This window comes from Argiope bruennichi, chromosome 7, assembly GCF_947563725.1.
Source record: "Argiope bruennichi chromosome 7, qqArgBrue1.1, whole genome shotgun sequence".
In the NCBI taxonomy this organism is placed as follows: domain Eukaryota; kingdom Metazoa; phylum Arthropoda; class Arachnida; order Araneae; family Araneidae; genus Argiope; species Argiope bruennichi.
Genome location: NC_079157.1, coordinates 79,454,911 through 79,479,287, shown reverse-complemented (window position 1 = coordinate 79,479,287; position 24,377 = coordinate 79,454,911). Strand labels below are relative to the sequence as shown.

The following is a 24,377-nucleotide window of genomic DNA, read 5'->3' as shown; positions in this document are numbered from 1 at the left end:
ATATTTATTTGTCAAATAAAAACACTAAAACAGTCTATTCTATATTAGCATATAACAGCAGTTTACTTCGCACACTCAGGTAAGGTAGATGATGATAATATGACCATTTGGCGGATTCGACTGGGTTTTAAAATTTAATAGAAATGAATTTATTGAAAAAAAATAGTAAAAATTGCCATATTGTCTGCACTGTCCATATTGCCTTCTTAAAAAGATATATTATGAAATTTTAAATTTAAAAGTGAAAGCAAAAATTTTATTTAAAATTTAGAGGATAATAATACGAATAAATATGGATTTTTCATTTTTTTTCTCCGCTTTGCTTTAGCCATCATAATCTTAATTCGAAATAACAGCGGCCATATTATTTTACAGGACTATACATTCACTAATTGAAATACAAAAAAGTGAAATGAAAAAAAAAAATCATATGTCAGCAGAGGGATCCCATTCTAGATCCACAGTTTCTGTCTTGGGCTTCACTTTGGCGTACGAAAACTGTTTCTTGGCTCGAACATACAAACCAAGGCGCGTCCTGGAACACACTATAGACGAAGCGGTTATAATGATCAGTCCAAACACAGCCATCGCGGAGATGCTGAGGATGAAAGCTGTGAGAGTCCACCTGCCCTGGCATTTCAACTCCGTTACGTCAATGGTACTGAGAGGTCGACCTCGTAAATGTAGTGGGCTGTCACACCTGAATGGAAAGTTCAAAAGTTATTAAATGCTTATTCGCAGCTCCTACGTAAGTATTTAAATGTAGCAGTCTTCATCATTTAACAAAATTCTTCATCATTTAATAAAATTCTTTTTTTAATTTTAAAATTAAAAAAAAAAAAAGAAAAAAACTTTTTGTGCTACGAAGTTTCAATATAAGGAGATTTTTTCCGACTTTCATTTTTTTTTTTTTTTGAAAAGATCTTTCGATTTCTTATTTATCAAAATTCACACAAAATCAACTAAATCGGCAGCCATGAGGAATGACAGAATCTGCAAAACGTAAAAACTGTTGAATAAGATCAGAGCTATCAAATTTTCTCCACATTGGCGAAGACGTTTTGATTACCGATTCGCACTACCTTATGGAGTATAACCGAAATGTAATGGATTCACGGCATTGATGATACTAGAAACTATTAAAAAATTTCATATAAAAATGCTAATTGATCTAATACAATGCACATTATAGTTTCAAGAAAATGATACAAAATTGAGAAAATCAACAGCTCTGTGTTAAAAAAGATTGCTTTTTTTTTTATTACAGTATAGAATTTGTAGGTAAGTCACAGGCTATATTTGTCCTCGCCTTGTTATTAACTAAACTAAATTTACAAATTTCTATTTAATGAATTATCTTTGCAATAAAATTCTTAAATAGAATTATGAGACTTCATTAAAATAGATTTGGCTATAATTAATCACACACTTCTATTTAACTTGACTGTTAATAGAAGCTTGACTGTTAAATGACAATGCATTATTTAATTATTTATGGATTACATTATTTTAATATTTTCGGAATTTAATTATCAGTTAATTAATTCCTTTAAATTTTAATTCGATACGAGTGACGCCATCTTCCAAAAATACGAGGGGGAAAAACTAATGTAAAGATTCCATGATATTTATAACAATGAAATATAGATTTGCGTACAAAAAAATGCTAAAATAAAAGAAAAAATTGGCCTTTTTAGTACTACTAAAAGCGCGTTTTTAAAGATTATTTTTATTAAAACTATTTTTTATATCATATCATAGTCGGAGTGACATGGCGTAAAAATAAATTAATGAAGATCTGAGAATGATCTTAATTAGATCATTCTCATTGTCCCAACAAGATAAATGGGACCTAGAGTTATGAATTTTTCTTCATCTCTCCCTCCACCCCATCCCTTTTTTTTTTTTTTTTTTTTCCCATTTCAACCAATACTTAAATAGACTAGGCATGATATAAGCGAGGAATGTAAATTGAAAAAAGGAAGGTTATATGAACCGCATATATTCTTAACCAGCGTTACTCAAAAACTGGTAGGCCAATGTACGTTTTAAAAAGAATTACTTACTACGATAGGAATATCTGTGTACCATGTGTTTACATGGTGCTCAGTTTTTTTCTGTAAACAACCTACCTTCATATATAGAATCTAAATCTGACTTCTACCTCAGAAGTTGTATAAGTGCACCAAGTTAGCTTGAATCAATTTTATTTTTAAAAGTCATTCCTTTTAGCATGTGTTTGCCTCAAATAAAAGAGCACACTTGCCGATTATCCGTGTCTGTTCACAATATATGAGTATGTGAAAAAAAACTCGGATATTTATAATTATTTGCTTTGGATGTTCATAAGGAACCATGTCTGAGTACCTCAATTCTCCCAACCTTGAATGATCTTCAGGGATGCATCATTGCAGCTGTCATCTCCAACGCATAGAATACTCTTCGAAAGATGTGGCTGATCTGGATTAAGAGTCTCGATGTTGCTGGCTTAACAGGAGAAAGAGTATATCCAGTATGTTATTGAACCGGTGAGAAGAACACTGCACACATGCTCACATATTTATGAATCGAATCAATAAATGTAGATCTAAACATTGAGTATAAGAGCACAAGTCTTCCGTAGTTGGGAATTTAACGTTTTAAATTTGAATGAGTATAGAACAGCAATATCTGTCAATACTTAAAACTTAATTACCTTTTATGAGAATTTCGAGTTGGTGTTGCTCTTCTCGCCGATTCAATTCCAGTCAACATCACACTAAATTTTAAGCAACCAGTGGGAATAGTTGAACTAAATAGTACTATTGGTTTTAAAGTTATATCCTTTGAAAAAACCAACAACTGCTTTAGTAATCCTGTTATTATAAACATTTTGAAACAGTTTCAGCGGATTCAAAATTCTATTTCAAGCATTAATAATTTGAATCCTTATTATAATGTGGTGAAATTTCAGATGCTTCCGATAAAGGCGGTGTATTTCTTTCTTTAGTAATGATTACATCAGACTATAAAAAATAACTAATGTTGTATTAAATTGGATTGCATTTTATGTATGTAGGTCAGTCAAAAAGTTAATTGCACTTTCTCATAAACATTTTCGGTTAATGTTTATTTTGAAGTGCGTGTAATAATCCAACTTGAAAGTGCGTGTAATGATCCATTTTATGTGGGCCAAAGATATGTAATTATACTTGTTATTTATAAGCAGTTGCATGTAATATATGGTGAAAATGCGATGTCGTACCAAAATGATGCAGCATGTTTGAGAGTAGACATGCAGAAGATGTTGATGAAAGTGGGGGAACCCCATTAACTATGACTAGGGATTGCAATACCGGGATACCGAATACCGGTATTTTGAGCCATTTGTACAATTTTGTAATACCGGTATTCACAAGTATATATACCGGTTGTTCGGTATTTACAAGAAATTTTTAAAATTGTCTCCACTATATGTTCAGGGATCGCTAACACAGCAAAATAGTATACGTTTTTGTTTTTATGTCTCCCTAACGGACGAAATTAATTAGCTAATTAATTGCTAAAATCTAAATTAGCGTAATATGGATTAACCCTGAAAGAAAATATTGTATCCATAACGACTGATGGAGCAACAGTTATGAAAAAAGTTGGAAAGTTGATTGGTGCAAATCAGCAGTTGTGCTATTCACATGGAATTCAATTAGGAGTAATAGATGTATTATACCAAAAAAATAAAGAACAGAAGAATCCAAATACTGTGGATATAGAAACTTCGGATTCCAACTATGAAAAGAGTAAGAGTGAGAGGGATATTGACAATGAAGATAATGACAATGTAATTGTTGAAGATATTTGTTTGCACTATAAGAAGAGCTGTTATAAACCACAGTAACGGTGTTCGCAATTCTTTGAAACACGAGTTAATACAATTAAAAGTAAATGGTGAAAAATTTAGTCTTACATTTGATGAATGGACAAGTGTAAGAAATAGACGCTATTTAAATATAAATATTCATTCAAAAAAAGAAAATTTGGAAAATAGGACTTACACATACATGTCTTGGAAAGTATGCCAGCCGAAAAATGCGCGAACATGGATTATCCCTGAAAGAAGATATTGTATCCATAACGACTGATGGAGCAACAGTTATGAAAAAAGTTGGAAAGTTGATTGGTGCAAATCAGCAATTGTGTTATGCACATGGAATTCAATGAGGAGCAATAGATGTATTATACCAAAAAAATAAAGAACAAAAGAATAATGTGGATATAGAAACTTCGGATTCCGACTTTGAAGCGAGTGAGATTGAGAGTGATATTGACAATGAAGATAATGACAAAGTAATTGTTGAAGAAGATATTGCTAATGAGGATGAAATATTAGCCTATCAAGAATTGCTTCCTATAATTTATAAAGTTCCAAAAATTGTTGATATTTAAACGTTCCTTTATAAAAAGGATATATTACTAAAATATATACAAACTGAAAATAAAACAGAATATATGTTAATATTAGATTCTAAAACACGTTGGAACAGTTTACTCCTAATGATAGAACGATTCTTGAAACTGAGAAATCCAATCCAAAAAGTAATAATCGACTTAAACCAGTAAATTAATTTTTCAGATAGTGAATTCGACTTAATATCCAGAACTATATCAGCTCTACTTCCAATAAAACTGACTATTGAGGCATTATGTCAGAGAGATTCTAATTTATTTACAGCTAATGCAACAATAAATTTCATGTTGCAGTCCTTGAAAGAAAAGCACACATCACTATCTGAAGAATTCTATATTACATTGAAGATTCGTACAGAAGAAAGGCATACCGAAATGGAAAATGTCTTATGACATTTACATAATTATAATGATTTTAAAAATGAAAAAGAAGAAAAGAAAATAACCAATTCAAATCTGATTAAGTTTAGAGTAAATTTTCTTAAAATTTTTTACCCACAAACCTATTTACATTCAGAAGAATTTGGTTCATTTATCGAAGATTATGATGTCACTACTGTCGATAGTGAAAAGGAATTGTCTCTTAAACAAAAATTAGAATTAGCGATAAATAAAAAAATTTCAACGAACCAAAATACAATACAGAAATCAGCTATATCCAAAACCATCTGACGAGAAATCGATTTATTTGAAGATGAGGGATTTAGAGGTAAATACTTGGAAAAAGTATATCGCGCATTGCTAACAGTACCACCAACTAGCGTAGATGCCGAAAGAGCGTTTTCGACAGCTGGTAATTTTTACACAAAATTACTTTTCAGGCTTAATGACAGTACAATGGATACATTATGTTTTTTAAGATCACATTTCAAAAATTTGTAATAGTACCACAGACTGAATATTGATATTTATATTTTTTTGTGATTTAAATAAATAAGATGTTTCTTTACTTTTTTGTGATTATATACTGTTATAATTTATAAGTTACAAATTATTTTTTGTGATATTTACACTCTCTAACAAAGCTGGCAAATAAAACCTGTGTTTTCTTTCTTTTTCTAAAATTTCTAATACCGGTATTAAAACCGGTATCCCGGTATTAAGATTTAAAAAATACCGAATACCGGTATTGAAATTTCGGTCCGGTATTGCAATCCCTAACTATGACAAATTCCAAAATCGATGCTCGATCGAATGATGTTGGACAGGAATTCTTTGCAAAAGGCATTGAAAATCTTGAACTTTACCTCGACATACATGTGTAACTAAAAGAGATAAATGCGCTGAAAAATAGATTTTGCATGGAACTTTAGGATGCAAATAAAGTTGTAGAATTTCGATCCTCTTAAGCAATGCTGTTAAATTTTCGACCTGATGCTTCAGAGTAGATTATATTCACATACTTTCGATACAAAATTAAACTACTGAATTCTGTATCTAACAAATTAATTGTTAAATTATACGAGACTCGATAATTTGCATTTATTTTTGCGATCTAATCTAGAGATCTAATTAAGAGATCTTACACTATATTCATTTGTGTCTCGATTCTCAGCTGCTTCATCCATAAAATCATGCAGTCACATCTCCAAGGATTATCTGCTAAATCAACGAAACTCAAAGCTGACCAAGATTCCATCTTAAGAGGGGATTGTAAAGTTCTGAAAAAAAGAATAGCATCTTTATGAGCAACAATGACTTCTAACATCATTTGAATATTAATTATCTTTTGGGCATTATTAAGTTAGTGTTTTACTAACAATCTAAACAAGCAAAGTTTGATTTATTCAGAATTTCTGTGACATTTTAAAATCACAGTGGAATTTATCCAATTCAAAACTAAAGGAGCAACAGTAAAAATTCGATTTATCGAAATATTCGAATTAAGAAAAACTGGAATTTCAAATTATGTACAGTTGAAGTAAATGACACCTTTTTTAATCTAAAATGCTAGTAAAATTTTTTTTAATCTTTAATAAATAAATAAATAATGAATAATTTCAAGAAAATAATATTAATTATAATATTCTGAATTAAATTTTTAAAGATAATGAATTTAATAAATAACCAATTGTAAAAGTAAACAATATACAATTATTTGAATAAATCAAAGCGAACAACATAATTAACATCTAAGTGCTGAAAGTTTTTTTAATATGTAAAATTTTTAGTGCCTCCCCCCCCCCTTTTTTTTTCAATTGAATACCATATCTCGAAAAATATGGCAGGCATAGGAATATTTAACTAACAAAAATAATCCATAAACTAATTTTCAACTTCTTTTAATTTTCTCTTTCAAATAATCAAAATAAATTTGAATTACAGACGATATTTTGATTGGAAATTCATATGGCAGAGAAAAATTTTGAAGTGCCAACAAATTAAAACATTCAAATAAGATAATATCAACAATTACTAATTTTTTAAATTTTATGTTTAACTTTTGTAAAAGAATTGCTTAAAAATAAAAATAAAAATTATATTTACATCTTTTGTATACAAGGATATTTTTTAACATTTATTTTACTAAAGCACATGAAGCTTTATTTTTATTAGTTAGCAATTATAATTGATATAAAAAATTTCTAGCAAAGCGATTATGAAAAAAGAATTTAACAATAACACAAATTCACTCTTTACTATTATAATAAATAATTTATTTAGAGCTCTGTTAACATTTTTCTTTTTATGAACTATCATTTAATTTGTAAATTTTCTAAGATATATTTATTAATATGCTCCTACACACCGACTTCTATGAATTCATTTATAAATATGTTTGATATGAGTAATTTATGGCTTACAAATTTATGACATTTGGAGACACTTATACAATGATACTCCAAAGTTACGCAGTAGGTGAAACTGACTGAAAATGCTTATCTCGGGGTTCTAACTTTGCAAATAAATGCAAAAACTTGGCAAACCTTTGTTTGGAAGAAAAATATGTGATGAAATTTTCTATTTTGAAAACATCTTTATATAAAATGGTGCATATTAAAATAAAACTGTTACATAAAATAAAATTATTTTGACATCGGTGGCTTCATAAAATATAAGAAACACATTTGAGGACTTTTCTTTTTTTTTTCCCCTCACTTAAAATTTCTTTACAGCAAACTAATATTAGCATTATGCATTGTTTTGGTTATTATGCAGCATTACGCATTGGTTTCTTGCATTATGGTTAAAATCTTTCCTCATTAGAATCTTTGTCCCCAAAAGCTTTACAGAATGTCAACTGAAAATTGCCTTTCTATAAAACTCGTAACTGTCATTTTCTTTTCTGGTAGTTTTTCCATACTACTGATTTGCTCAAGCATCTTTGTAAGAACATTGACATCTACTGTTTGAAATGTGTGCCAGCTGATCATTGACATTATTAATATTGATTTCCAATGGGTGAAATTGACAGCTTCTTTTACATGTGTGAATTGATTAATTTCAGAGATTGTTTCCAACACATTTTTGAGAGAAAAAAAAATGGGTAAAATTCCTTTTTATTTCTTAATTCTGAATTCGCATTGATACTGAAGGGAAATGCTTATAGTGGAAAAGGGAAAAAATTAGAAAATTTAAAACGCTTTGAATTCGCGTAAGTCAAGGTTTTACTCTACAGTTCTTTAAACTGGGAATATAGGGCCAGCCTTAAGGAGCTACAGGTGGATACAGACAGCGAGGGCACAACTTTTCGCGTTTCTGAAAACCGGCATCATTGGCTGATTTCGCAAAAATAAAATTAAAATCCTTCGTTTTTGCTCTTTTTCTAAAAAACAAACAAACGAAACTTTGAATATACACACATTTGAATATTATCACGAAATTTTTCAATTATTTATGCCACCTAATCCAAAGCACGTTGGATGCTTTGAATCGCTAATCACAGAGAGTTACGAGTAATTAAAATGAAATTCAGTTCCATATTCCTCTTACTTTACGATATATACATATGAAGTTAAAAAGATATAAAATTATGTAATTAATTACAATTTTAATTAATTAAAATAAATTAAACATTTTAAATTTTAATTAATTTAAAAAATCCCATGTACAAAGCCAATGGTATGCACTCACTTGCTTCAAATCGACTGCAAAAACAGAACTGATCAGTAAGACGAAGTACAAGTGTAAAAAAGCGCAACTAAATGCACAATATATAAAATATACAAAAAAAAAATGGTCTTGAATCCTTTGTAGTTTGGTTATTTCAAGTTTTTTTTTATTATTATTATTATTGTCACCTAAAACATTAATTAAATTGATATTAGAACTATCGCTAAAATAGCAAGTAGTCCGTGTGCAAATTCATCCTTAAAATTACCTCAATGCATTCTGTCGCAGATATAGCTTATCATGAGGCGTAGTTTTCACTCTTGAAATCGTAGAGTTTTCACTTCCAAAAGCACCTTCATCTACATACATCAGGTTTGGGTTGTAGCTGCAGGAGAAAGTTTTGAGAGATGGCATGCCAATCAAAGCATCTTTTTCGATCCGTGTGAGTCGAGGTAAATTGTTCAAATACAACAGAGACACTCTTGTCAGGTGGCGGAAGTTCCCCCGATCTATAAAGAAAAATGATCAAAAGACCTTCATTGGTACAATCCTTATATTTTATTATTTAATTTTAATTTAAATGAAAATGTTATTATTCCTTTAAATATGTTTCGTTAAAAATATTCATTATTAATAACAAGAAGAGCCTTGGTTTGGACAGTTTTGTATTAAAAATTGAGAATGCTTTTCAATGCTTAAGATTAAACAGTTTTCTTAGCGTATCAGTTTTGTGGGCAGTTGCTCTAATTCTACTTATTTTAAACTAAATCCATAAGTTCAAAGTCATATTGAAGGAGAAATGTTGCATTAATTGTTCGTCAAATCCCCCACCCAACCAGGGATACATCACGAATACGTGGATGAGAAGTGATCGAATAAATAGGTGGATTTTCGCTTTTTCTGAAGTTGTAGCAATGATTTGGAGAGCCGTGTCGGAATATATTTCCGACGAGATGGATTGGGCCATGCCTAGTGATGATCCTTAGGACTTCATCTCCAATTTCCATTCAACACAGTTCCGTTCTACTAAATCCCTGATGTTTAAACAACTCAATAATTCTTTTGAGGTAATTCTTTTCTTTTAATCTGAAATACCTGAGTAATATCTAAAGAAACTACACTATATGGGTGTATGTTACCTAGAGAATCTGAGGAAATTAACTCATATTTCAGTTTCACATCACTATTCCCATTGTCTGCAATTTCCTAGCGATTGTTGTACTAAATCCTAGATGTCTAGGTAGAGAAAAAATGAAGTAATATTTTACTAGTTCTATTGGTAAAAACAACCTGGAAAACTTAGGTAACATCTGAGATAGAATAACATAGCTTCAATACATGAAGATAGGTTACTTTCTTAAAAAACTTTTTGGAGAAATTTACCAACATTTGAATTTCTCTTAGGGAAAATGTGTGAAGCATTCAAAGGGTAGTTCACCCTTAGTAGCCAATATTTTTCTAAAGTGCACATTCATTCATTATTTTTTGAATAATGTTGGTTAAAGTCACAACCAGAAGACAGAGCTCATAATCTTCGCCCTCCGATTCGTATTCCCCAGACGTTTCATGCTTTGAATTTACAAACTTACCCAAACTTGTAAAATCATTGCCACTGAGATCCAGACTCTCTAGCAGAATTGCTCGAGACAGAGCTTCTTCTGGTACGGTTTCAAAAGCATTGCTAGACAGTGACAGCCATGTAAGATACGGAGTGGGTTTGAAGATTTCGCTGGGTAATCTTACCAGTCCCGTGTCCTGAAGGTCCAGTCTCTCCAACATCGGCAGAAACCTGATCTCGAAAGAAAAATCACCAAGCCTTTGAGTTATATTAAAAATTATTTTCATTATCAAAATCAGGAGCGTACTAGATTAATCTTTCCTATGTGTATATTAGAAATTCTTTATTTAGAAATTTATAACATTATAAAATCTAAATAATTTATCCCCATTATTCTGAAACCCATATAAAAACATCAGGCACAACATAAATAATAATCAATCGTATTTTTACCTCAACTAATAAATTATGTGTTAGTGTTCAACAGATTAGATCATTTGACTTAGAGCAACCAAATTTGCACATTTCCACTTTGGACGATGGAAATTTGCACTTAGGAACAATTTGTTTAAATTTTAATTAATTAAATACTAAATGTTCTAGAAAATGGTTCTCACAAATTTCAGATTGTCTAAAGTTTTACTTATCTTGGTTCTATAGTTACTGATGACAATAGCATAATCAAGGAGATTCAAGGTCGTTTAATGAATGCAAATAAAGCCTTTTACAGGCTAAAACGATTTTTTAAATCCTCACTACTATCAAGAAGTACAAAATTTTTATTATATAAAACCTTAGTTAGACCAATTCTTACCTATGACTCAGAGACCTGGACCCTGACCAAAGCTGGAGAAAATAAAATAGCAATTTTCGAAAGAAAGATTCTGCGAGCCATTCTTGATGGGATAGAAATCAACAATGTTTGGAGAAGAAGATATAACTTTTAGCTATATAAAATCTATAGAGAGTCAGATATTATAAAGTTCATAAAAGTAACTGAACTGTAATGAACTGGGCAGCTCATATATTTAGAATGGATGATGATTCCATATTAAAAAAATTCTTTTACATAAACCTCTAACAAATAGGAAAAAGGTTAGACCCAAAATGAGATGGATGGAGTCAGTAGAGACAGACTTCTTGGCTATCCAGGAAAGAAACTGGCTCACAAGTGCCAAAAACAGAATGCAGTGGAACAAAATTCAGAGGAAGGCACTGGTTCACCCCGGGCTGTCTAGCCAAATATGTTGATGAATACTAAGTGCTGTTTCTGCTTCTGTCTCTTCTTCTTCTTCTTCTTCTTTTTTTTTTTTTTTTTTTTTTTTTTTTTGAAATTATTAAAAATTATAAAAAATCTTTTCGGTATAGATTAAAAATGTACAATAAATTATGCTGTTTTAGCCTTTTTTTTTTAAATTTAATTTTTAAAGAAGTTTTTAGACTTATTTTACAGCACATATTTCTTTATAAATGAAACTCAAATCGTTTTTGTTTTTATTATTAATATTTCATCTTGGATTTTTTCCATTGTTGATGATAAAGAATCGATGAATTATCTTTATAGATTTAACTAGGTTCTTGAAAACATCTACCTTCATCTACGTAATACTTCAATACTATTCAAATAATAGAAAAAGCATCGTCTTAAATGAGGAAAGGAATCGGAAAATTTTCATATTAAAAATATGTACATGGGTATTGTCTGATTCTGACAAGTCGGCCTGGGTTGCGTAACAATTGTCTGATACCAGAACGAATCTATTTTGATATGTAAGGAAATAAACTTGCAGATTTAGCTACGTTTCGTTCCTTCATAGCATCAAATTCGCGAAAACTCTCTGTAATATCAATAGCTAGCATCCTTTGGTGGCCAGCGGATTCACTAGGAGTATTAGTTATGCTTGCTTAAATTTAATTCTCGTATGCATAGCTTGTTATTCATAGTTCTGTCAACAAACGAGGAGTTTCTCTAATGATGTCGAATCCCATGACGTTACAGTGACACTATACGTTTACGTGCTTGGACAGTCTATTTCAAATTCCACGCTTTCTTTTTCTAAAATGTAATTTCTTTTTCTGATTCTTCATAAAAATTCTTTAGATAATTAGAGTAATTTTTTTTAGGTTTCATCAATGGGAGAAAATATCGCAATAAAATATTTGATAAAACGATCAAAATGGTTTAAATTTCAATGCAACAATCAAATTTATTGTTGAAAATTTTACAAAAAATACTTTTAAGAATTAAAAATTTAGAAAATTCAAAAAAATTGTACACCAATAAAACTGGTATCATTAAAAAGAAAATTTTTTACTCTTTAAAATGGTATAAAATTAAATTTGTGCTATTATATTTTCTGAAGTTATAAAAAGAAAACTTTAAAATTTCGTCCAACTTCTAGATTTAAAATTTTAGTCAAAGTTTAAAAAAAAATCGTTTCGAGGTGCACATCTGCATCTTCAGCAGTATTTAAGAAACCTTATATAATGCTTCAAATATAGTCAGTAAAAGTTTTCGGCCAAATATTTACACGTGAATACTATGGAATGAATGTGGAAATGCGCACAATAGATGATGCAAACTGTAATGTGCTTTACGGAAAGTATCTATGAAAGAAAAGGTCAGAATGATTGCAATAATAATGAAGAATCTTGAAACTGGCGAACATAGCAGTTCTCTGTAAAAAATAAAGACATCAGATTTAAAACTCTAACTTTTTCTGATAATATCAAATTGTTTTACTTTAAATAACGAAAATAATTCCAAAGGAAAAATTTAAGTTATTTAGATTCCAGTCTCTTTTAAACAAAATCGCATTATCTGTTAAATGAAAACCCAGAAAACCCAATACACAGTATCTAAGTATTTCTGGTCGTGCTATAGAAGTTAAATGATATTTCTGTGCCAATAAACTACATCGAATGATCTAAAGAACTAAGCTTGCTAATAATATAATACGCTTGCTAAAAATTACTAAACTTGGCTATATAATACAAGATGACTATACATTAAATGTCCTTAATTGCAAAAAATTATTACAAAAGAATAAAAACATCTGAATACAAAATTATTAATGTGAAATGGAAGACATGTTCTTAATTTGTTTTAGTCCAACAAATGGCGCAACTGAAGCAGAAATATTGGTTTTAAATTCGATTGTTATCAAAATGGTGTCAACGAAGGAAAGAATTCAATGTGTTTGTTGTTGTGTCAAAAGTTCAAATTATTCAACGTCAATTTTCATGGTTATATAAAAGACAAAATGTTAGCAAACATCATCTTGCGCCCCGCTATCTATAACGCTGAGTAATCTAGCCAGTTGGGAGTCTAAGAGGAATCTAAATCGATTTTGATGAGTAACATTTTGTTTTAGCTGCTAAAAGGTCTTGAAGAGATCTTGGTAATTGTGAAATTGATTTATTATACTGTGGATCTTGCCGCGAAAAAGGGTATTCGATGCAACTCTCCTATACTATTTTTTCTCGAGGTTTGTTTATGGCTTTCGCATGTGCCATGACAGAGTTAGCATGCAATCGGTGGCATAGTGGATTGGAGATCTTATCTCCCCACAGCTACGGTATTGAGAGTTGGCAAGATGGAATTTATGCAGGTACGTCGGAATGAACTGCCAAGAGAAGAACAGGACATCCGCTCTATTCCACTTGGCCGCGTGCAGAGAAACTTTGGGTATTATATTAAATGTGGACCAGTTAAGATCACAGTTGCTGTCTAGTGTGACAGCCGATATGTTAGATAATACTTGGTGAGAACTGAACCATCGTTTCTACATTCTTCGAGCTACCAAGGATACTCACATTAAAATTTACTTATGTGAGATGTTTTATTTAAAAAGTTCATAAACGTCTTTATAGTATATCGAAACAATCATATACTAAATTATAGTAATTAAAATAACAGTTTTTTTTGTATTTAGAGGAAAAATAATAATTTTGTGAACATTCTATATTTTAAATATGATTATCGTACATTTTTTATAAATCCATATCTAAGAAAAAATTGACTGAAATGATATCTTTCTTGTACTTACTGGAATAACTCTTCTGGAAGATTGAAAAGGGGGTTATACTGCAATCTGAGTTCTTGTAGCTCCGGCGTCGCTCGAAAAGCTGTGAAATTCAGATGCTGAATAAGATTGTGTCCTATTTCAAGTACTCTCAAATTGGAGAGACCGTCTAGAAGTCCTGGCGCAACTTCTAACAGAAAATTATGAGAAAGCCTCAATTTCACTAAATTTCTGAAGGCCGCAAATGAGAAGTTTTCAATTTTGCTGATGTTGTTAAGGGACAGGTCAAGCTCCTCGATGCTGTCCCCTCTGGCGAAAGTTCTCATTGCGAGTGAGCTGATGTGGTTGTTCTGGAAATTGATGGACGTCAGAGGAGCGTCAAATTGAAGGAAATCTGGTAACTTGGACATGCCTCTTCGACTGCAGTCAAGGAACTCCAAATTTTGTTCTACCAAAGAAAAAAGATTTATAAGATTACTTTTATTTTCTTAGAGAAAATTATTGAGGCATTATATAGTCGCTTTAAATGAAAGTCTGGCTGTAGTTATACTGTTTGACCAAGCGGTAGAACTTTGAGATTTCTGTGGTCGATGACTGTGTGCGTTATAAGAAAACAGGTATAAAACAATGAATTGCTTTATATTCTTGATTGAAACAGAAGTAACAAAACAAGAAAGGTTGGGACATAAATTCTTCCATTTATCCGTTCTGGTATTTCCAAATGATTGGCTATTTAAAATTTTACCAAAATGTTTTTTGTTTAGCTTCTTAATATATGATTTACGAAAGTACTTAAATCTGGCCTAAAAGGAAATTCAACTCTTTGCTTATCAGAGACAAATTATCTTTTATCTTAATTCGTTAAGTGCGTTCGACGTGTATATACGTCAATCCAAATTTTCATTTTGGCTGGGTTGATGTATATTTTTTTATCTAATTAAAATGAAATCTTATTCGCTTTATTATAATTTTTTGCAAAATTTACTATACAAACATTTGTATTACATTCGATGTATATATATATATATATATATATATATATATATATATATATATATATATATATATATATATATATATATATATATATTATCGCTCAAACTTTAAAAAGTGGAAATTGAGGCACTTTTAAACCTTTGCACATTTGCGATTTGTATTAGAATAATCATTAGCGACAAAATGTAAGAGGAGTGTGTCGTGGCTGGTTCGTGAGTGCTTTCAATAAATAGGCAAATAGAAAACTTAACAGATTTATTTCAGATTCGTTCGAGTTACTCTGCTCAGTAACTCCTTCTCCTCCAAGAGCCAACACTCGAATGACATCACTCTTTTAATTACACTCGCGCTAGTTGCCTAGCGCCATCTATGAACGTTTATTTTCTAACGCTTCAAAATCCAATCACTACACCCCCAACGTAAGAGTAATGTTTATATGAAAACATAAACATACCTCTGAATTAAAATTATGAATTCGATTTTAAAACGTATCTAATAACATCAAATTATCCAAATAAAAATAAACACAAATGCAAAGTTAACTCGAATGAATAACTAATTACTAACAAACATTTAAGAAAGCAATGAGGTAAAATAAGAAATGCACAATTGAATATAAATACCATCTTGATAATAAGAAATTCACTTATCAGTTAATATACATTAATATATACTTAATGATGTATATAATCACTTATCAACTAATAAACACAAATTTATAATGAATATAATCACTTAGTAAACATTAATACATAATTAAGAAAGGATTTCACTTGATAACATTACTCAAATGATATTTCAAATACAACCAAAACTGCTGAATGAAAATTTATAACAAACACTAGAAAAAGTCATATTCCTGTAACTAATCCTATTTCAAATAGTTTTGCACATTATACTCTTAACCAAACCTGCGAATACCAATTATTCAACATATTAAAAAAATGATAATCAATAAAAAAAACATTAAAACAAATATACATAATATCAAGCATAAATTATTATTATTTTATAGTCACTAATCCCATATTGATATATAAAACAGAAAAATGATATTAGTACTAAAAAATGTTTTTCAGTCTATTTTGGTAATAAACGTGACAGGGCATCAGCATGCGGCATTTTAGAACCAAGGCAATGTTTTAATGTTATGTTGAATCTCTGCAAGGCAAATACCCACCTTTGTAGTCGAGATGACTGAGGAGCGCATTTGGTCAGATAAGGAAGGGGGTTATGATCGGTAAAAATGTGGATCTCGGGTCCAAACACAAGGGTTTCAAAATTTTTCAAGCTCCAAACTATAGCAAATGCTTCCCGTTCGATTGTCGACCAAGATTGTTGGCTTTTGTTTAATTTTTGACTTGCATAAGCGATAGGGCACATTTTTCCATCAACAGTCTGTGATAAACACTAGCCAATCCCGATTGACGAGGCATCACAATGAATCACAAAGGGTTTGCTCATATTCGGGGTGTGTAACAATGCTGATTTTAATTTTTCAAAAGCAACACTATGCATTTCACACCACGGCAACACATCAGGGCTTCTTTTCTTTGTTAGTTCCGTTAATGGAAAGGCAATCTCGGCGAAATTCGCAATATAATCACGATAATAGTTGAACAGGCCAAGAGCACTACGTAGTTGTTTCTTGGTTTCAGGTACGGGCAAACGAGAGATCGTTTCTAACTTAGCTGGATCAGCTTGATGCTTTCCTGAGCCAATTATATGTCCCAGGTATGAAATTTCAGATTTCGCGAAAGCACACTTTGAAAGATTAACAGTGAATTGCAGCTCTTCCAATCTATCCAGCACCAAATGAAGATGTTTCAAGTGAGAGGGAATATCATTGGAGAATATAGCAATGTCATCAATATAAGCACGGCAAAATTCTCTGTATGGCGACAATGCTTTGTTCATTTCCCTTTGAAAAGTTGCAGCTGCATTTTTCAGCCCAAAAGGCATTACCTTAAAACGATATTGTGCTCTATGGGTCTTAAAGGATGTATAATCCCGCGAATCTTCTTCCATGGGAAGCGAATAGTACCCCTTCAAAAGATCTAACACACTAATCACATTTGCCTGTCCAATGGAATATATTAATTCCGTTGCGTCTTCCATGGGGAAATCGTCAGTTTTAGTCGCTGCATTCAAAGCTCGATAATCCACGCACATCCTGATAGATCCATCCTTCTTGTTTACACAGACTATAGGATAAGCAAAGTCAGCTGAGCTCTCTTCGATTAGATCTAGTTTTAGGAGTTCTTCGATTTGGGAGTCTATTTGAGGTTTCAACGCTTCAGGAATCCTGTACACGTAAGGTTTTTTCCTTTCTTTATCGTCCTCTAATTTTATCTTGTGATGACCAACCTTTGCAACTCTAACTTGTCCGGTAAATATTGAATGATGATTCTGCAATAAGTTCAAGATTTGACATTTCACTTCCTCGGAAAGATGTCGCAAATCCACTTGATCAAATATCTCTTTCCAGTAACATACATTTTTATAACTGGGGGATGAATAAACTTCTCCAAAGTCTGCATCATCTTCAAAGATCATGCCTACAACATTAATTCTTGGATAGTATTTCTGAATTTTATTCGCATGTCAATGCCGAATTTTTCCATCGCTCAGTTTTACTTTATATGAATGTGGAGGGCAATGCTTGATAACTTCTCCAGGACCAGTCCAACGGGCATACAATTTGTTCGATGAATCAGGTATTAATAAATAAACTTGGTCACCTGGCTTAAATTCCTTAGAAGTGGTTCGGCGGTTAAAATATTCTGCATATGCCTGCTGTTTACCAGAAGCGATGAGAGATGCTTCCTCTGCAGCTCTTTCTAAGTTTATTTTTTGCTCCTGTAAATAATCCACAACTGATTTCTCCATGTTTAACGGAATGGCAATATCACCACACCAGCTCGATTTAAGAACACTGAGAGGTCCTCGTGCTTCACGTCCATACATCAACTTGAATGGCGAAACACCCGTCGTACAGTTAGGAACTTTCCTGTACGCAAAAAGCATATATGGAATGTATTTATCCCAATTACTCGGATCAGTTCTGATAATGTGATGGAGTGAATTTTTGAACACCCTATTATATCTTTCTATAAGGCCATTCCCAGCTGGATGGTTAGGCGTCGTAAATCTGGGAGCACAACCTAATCTTTTCATGAATTCCTGGGTTAACTTAGAAATAAAGTTCGTTCCATTATCACTTGCAATAACATTGGGTATTCCAGTCCGCATGAATATCTCCAATAAAGCATCACACGTAGCTTTAGCCGTTAACGAACGAAGAAGGATAGCCTCTGGCCATCGAGAATGCTGGTCCATTAGACATAATACATACTTAAGCCGACGAGCAAAAGGGGGTTCAATGGGTCCTATTAGGTCTACATTTACTATCTCAAATGGCAATTCCGGACGGAGAACAGGAGTAATAGGAATTTTATCAATCATTTTTTCCGGACTCCTCAACTGGCATTCTTTACAGGATTTACAAAAGTTTTTAATATCATCTGTCATATTTGGCCAATAAAAACTGTATTTAATTCTTTCACTAGTCTTTTTTAATCCCATATGGCATCCGAAAATTGATTCATGTGCTAATTTAAGAACTTGCTGTGTCTTATTTTTGGGCAAAACCAACTGATTCACTTTTCCGCCTAATATTTTATCCCGGTGGAATATTAATTCATCATTCATAAAAAAGTTTCCTTTTCCAAGCGATACATTTTTTCTTACTGGCTGCAAAGTATCGCATTTTCTTTGTTCTTCTTTCAACGCATTAATTTTGTTTTTCTTATCCAAAGAATCGCTTTCATTTCCGCTCGGTTGTTCTTCGCTCTGACTAACTCAACAAATCATAAATTCATCAAAGCTCTCTTCCATCGGCGCCTCTAATCCAGACAAGTTTTGGGTGCGGCTGTGGTTTATGCTTTCGCCCAATAAGTTTAATACAGAGGGGGGGATGATGAATTGCTCTTGAATTCTATCCGTGACAGCTGCAACTATCTCAATAGGCCTGTAAAATCCTTCGTTGTTTTTATCTTTTAATGATATTTGAAAACTCGAAAGAGTAGCGTTAATCCTTTCACCAAATGCACTTTTTAAAATGATCTTTCCTTTTTCTTTTTGTTCACTTGACACATATTTAGAATTTAAAACTGATATCATAGCACCTGAGTCAACTAGGGTTTTCAGTTCTCTATTGTCCACACAAATATCGACGTATTGTAAAGGGTTGATATTTAAGCTTTTTTCACCATTAATTAATTCCGACTGAATTTCCGCGGTTAAAATGTCTTCCCGTTTCTTTTCTGCCGCAGATTCTCTCAACTGCGATTTTTTATGTCTATTTGGACAGTCTCTAGCAAAATGTGACAATCCACAAACGTAACAGTCTCTTGTTACTTTTCTTGAATTTGTAGTTTCGTTTTTATGAAAGTTTTTGTTTCTGAATTCTCGTTGATGCGGGGGTACATATTTCCGTTCCGAAAAATGTCTCTCTTCTCTTTCGTCGTAGGTTTGATGTTTAGAACAGTTATTCTCTTGATATAGTTCTTTCTTTTTCCTCACACTGTTTGATCGCACATTTTCATAATCATCTAATTTGCTTGTAGTTTCGTTTGGATTCGTGAATTGTGACCAAACATCAATAAAATGTTCTTTAATATCCGTAGGTACTTTTCGCTTTATCTGTTCTGTTATGATTAAATCCGACAAACTTTCAAAAGTAGTTATTTCCAATCCTTGAATCCATTGCTCAAAATAATTTTTAAGTTCGTAAGTAAAATCGCACCAGGTAGTCTCCGGTCTTTTAAAATGAGTCATAAATTTTTGCCTGAATTTTTCAGGGCTGAGTTTAAATCGTTTCACTAATAAACTCTTGATGTGGTCATAGTCCTTAACTTTCTCGATTGGCTCTCGAGCGATGAGTTGGGTTATATCCGTTGGCAATAATCCTAATAGATGCGACACGTAATCTTCTGGTTTTATTTGAGCCCACTCGGCTTGCCTCTCGAACAGCAAATATAAACTGATATCACTGTTCTTTTCATCGAATTTTTGCATCACGTGCCTCAGTTCTATCTTGGGAGTTGGTAATTCGACATCCACGGGTACATTGGAATATTGCAGCTTCAGTTTCTCAAGTCCGAATTCTCGTTCTTCTTGTGCCTTTTTCTCCTGCAATTCCCACTCTTCTTTAATTTTTCTTTCTTTAAATTCTCGTTCTTCTTGCTTTCGTTTTTGTTCTTCTTTAATTTTTCTTTCTTCAAATTCTCGTTCTTCTTGCTTTCGTTTTTGTTCTTCTTTAATTTTTCTTTCTTCAAATTCTCGTTCTTCTTGCTTTCGTTTTTGTTCTTTAATTTTTCTTTCTTCAAATTCTCGTTCTTCTTGCTTTCGTTTTTGATCTCTCTCTTTTCTATCCTCTATGATAACTATCATTTGTTTCTTCACAAACTCTTCCTCGTAATTTTCACTTCCAGTAATTAATTTTTTTAAGTCCACAATTTTCATCTCTAATGAAACAGTTTCACCCAACTCTTCCGCCAACAACTTCAAATCTTCCTTTTTCGCACTGCCTAGGAAGGCCATATCGATACCGAAAGCACACCTTTATCAAATAAAGTTCGATTTGAAGTTCGTCAAAAATAGCACTCGATTCTCAATCCTGTCGACTGCGCCAAATGTCGTGGCTGGTTCGTGAGTGCTTTCAATAAATAGGCAAATAGAAAACTTAACAGATTTATTTCAGATTCGTTCGAGTTACTCTGCTCAGTAACTCCTTCTCCTCCAAGAGCCAACACTCGAATGACATCACTCTTTTAATTACATTCGCGCTAGTTGCCTAGCGCCATCTATGAACGTTTATTTTCTAACGCTTCAAAATCCAATCACTACAGAGTGATTACTGGTCAGAAGTACATTGAAAACATATGGGTAATGCACATATTCCTCCCACGATGTTCGACAAGTTATTAGCAACAATTTTGCTTGATATTTTCCCTCTGAAGTCTTTGGAAAATCGGAGGTACGTGTACACTATTACATTGCGATCATTATACTTCTGGCATTTTTATAACCATTTGGCAGGCATACGTTGCTAGTGTCGTGTCCGACACAAATCGAATCATGCACTTTGTTTTTATGAGTGAGTCATTTTTCATACTTGTCACTATTTTTTTTTTTTTTTTTGAAGAGGATGTGAAGCATACGCATTTATACAAAGAGTAGAAGGAAAACTAAAAAGTACCCAATCGGGATGAACGACGCATTTGCGCGTTTGCGTTGGATTCTCCTCACCGAACGAAGCATCCTTGCATTCCTTAGAAATACATTAAAACACTTACTGGCACACAAGTGTGTCAGGTTTTTTGAAAGGAATTATTTCTATTAGATATCATTATTAATTCGAGCCCCCCCCCTCTCCTCCCAACGTTTGGTCTCATACCTTATTTATCTCTCCGAGGTCAGACTGGGGTTGGGCAAGTGTGTGAGTAATTAGATTTTCGTAAATATAAACAGAAACACGTATTTGCTAATGTAAAAGGAAACGTGCTCATTTTGAAGTGGCTGCTGTAATACGTACTCTCATTTGGCATCAGATGTTGCTCTAGCAAGGGTTTTACTCTTCTCAGTTTCATTTGTGTAGCCATCAAAACAGCTTATCTTTTTTTTGGGGGGGGGGGCGGGTATGTAAATTTATGAATGAGTGACTTACGAATTTTTCCGATGACAATAACAAAATAATAAATTATTTATAATAATGATTTAAAACTTAAAAGATGCATAGTTTCCTTGAAGCAATAATAATAATAAAAAAAAAACTAAACATTGTTTTTGAATATAAATCGTGTAATGTTTGTCTCTACATGTATCTGCGTTTTGCGATTTTTATATGGTTTTGAAGTATTAATTATTACAATTTTTATGAGGTGTTTTAAAATATTAATTATAAATATTTATTTTTCTTATGTTTATATTTTTGTATCAATAATCTGGTGTTACTTTAAGTACTATCAATCATAATAAAATCCCCTATATATATATTTTTTCATTTTTTAGTATTAAATAGCAAGTATTTTAATTAATGTCTTTAATCATGATTGAAAGTATGATACCTATCGTGACATATTTCAAAATTGTTTCATTTCTATGAAAAGTCTACTTTTTACAAATTAATATTTACTTTTTTACGAAATATAATGAGCGTTAGACTTAGTGAGAGAAAATGGTCCACCCTGTATGGACAAATGGCGCTTGCTTAGTCCCGTCGTGTGGGAGCACTTCTTTCCACCCGTATCCGCCCTGATAGGGTTAAGAAGTGAATTTTTTTTTTTCCTATGATTACTCATTTAACAGTTGCATTACACTCTGCTGTGCATCAAATGGTAATTGAATTGTGTTTGTTTGGCATTTTATTTTAATGTGTCACATTCGTATCATTATTCTAGCATTCAGCGTTTTTAAATGTAATTTATTATTATTATTATTATTTATTTATAAATAATAACATTAATAAATTGCGAATTGTATTGTTCTTATTAAGTGAATTAAAAGTTCGACTAGAGATCAGAGAATCAGAGCACACCACTGGACAATTCGTTCGAACAATCTAACTGTTCACAAAGCTTGGTGCGACTGCAATCTCTTACCTTGTTCCGGGCATTTGCATCCAAGATCGCATAATGGATTTTTTGAAGATTCATCAATGAAATGAACTGATGGAGTGAAAGCAAGAGCGATTGGTAGAAACAGCAGAATGAAAATACTTCTTGGATCCATCTGAAACGAATAAGTAAGAAGACGTTATATATTTTACTAATCTCCATTATATATTTTTGTTTAAACATGTTTTGGGATTTTATTAGTTAGTACATTAAAAAAATGGAAATTAATATTTTTTTATTCATCAAAAATTTGAAGGCCAAAACAAAATCATAAAAATGACAGCCGTTGAAATTATGTTTGAATTTTATTTATGTCTACATAGTTGTAAATACTAATTTTGAATATACTGTTATTCATAATTTCATTATATTGTGTACTAGTCGGTTTTGGCGACCAATTGGTTCGCTAGGATGGTGACTATATATAATGTCAATTTAATTGATTATATATAATTTCATGTGTCTCACATTATCTCTCTTTCATGATCTCTCACATTATTGGACATTAAGGCTGTATTTCTTTCATTGTTTTGCACATATTCTATTCGTTATTATATATGCACTTTTCTAATGGAGACCAGTCCCATGACAGCATGGCGCTATTAAAACGTAAATGTTCGTTCGACTATCTTATAAATGTCACGATAGAGTAACTTCACTTTTTTTTTCTATTTGTCTCGTAAATTATACACATATTAAACAGAATCAATCTTCTTTAATTTTCACCAACAAAAGAAAACCGCACAATTAATTATGTGATGAAACAGGAAAAGTGGCTCAGATTCCTTGGCAACAATGTTATCCATTGTTGGAAATTAGGTACAAAAAAAAATGCTTAAGAAGTTGCCAAAATTCAGGTACAATTTCTATGACTGTTGAATTCGTATCATTAAAACGATATTTTTTAAATTTTGAAACTGTGTGAAATTTATTTTTGTGCAATGATATTTTTGACATTTATCACGATAAAATGCCAATTAATTTTTAACTAATTAAATTCTACTTAAAAATTTAAAAAATTGCTCGCAGATGTACATTCCCACTTTCTACATTATATATATATCAAATTTGGTAGTTGTAGGTTAAACGTCGAGGCCTATAGAAGAGCCAACACAGACGCGCAGACACGCATTCATCTTTATTATTAGTGGAGATGAAAATTCCAGGTTCATCTTTCATTAACAATTAAAATTCAGGCACCAATCATTAACAAGAGCCACAGTTTCATGATTTGTATATATCTAAGATTTAACATACATGGCAGAGAAATCGTTCTTACTACTTACTGTCGTATGTCAACAAATAGTTGTAAGCAAATACGTTTCTGACTGTTCCGTTAAATGTTTTTACAGCTCCACTTATTGCAATCCTTCGTTTAGCTAATTAATGGAACGCAAATTATTATTAGAAATGCTAAGAAGGCTCGCTGTGTCACCGAAATCTTCATTCAGTCAGAGGAAAGAATAGATAAAAGAAATCAAGATAAGAATTGACATCAAATAGAAGGTATAATCGAGCTCAAAAATATGTTTGACCGTCGCCAGATAAATAATCTCTATGACTTGATGATGAAAATTGATGCCTACATTTTCTTAATCTTTCAATATCTCACAAAAATTATTT

The 24,377-nt window shown here is 31.8% G+C and overlaps 1 protein-coding gene across 1 annotated transcript in view; it reads right to left on the bottom strand.

Annotated features, from left to right (window-relative positions):
* LOC129975242 (chondroadherin-like protein) overlaps nt 1-24,377 on the bottom strand; it is a 44,731-nt gene continuing 20,354 nt past the window's right edge. Inside the window, exons 2-7 of the mRNA XM_056088281.1 lie at nt 22,740-22,869; nt 14,104-14,527; nt 10,086-10,285; nt 8,765-9,005; nt 5,970-6,104; nt 1-700 (exon numbers count right to left, since the gene is read on the bottom strand). Coding sequence (XP_055944256.1) covers nt 427-700; nt 5,970-6,104; nt 8,765-9,005; nt 10,086-10,285; nt 14,104-14,527; nt 22,740-22,869 — 1,404 coding nt within the window. The 3' untranslated portion in view covers nt 1-426. The remainder of the gene's footprint in view (nt 701-5,969; nt 6,105-8,764; nt 9,006-10,085; nt 10,286-14,103; nt 14,528-22,739; nt 22,870-24,377) is intronic.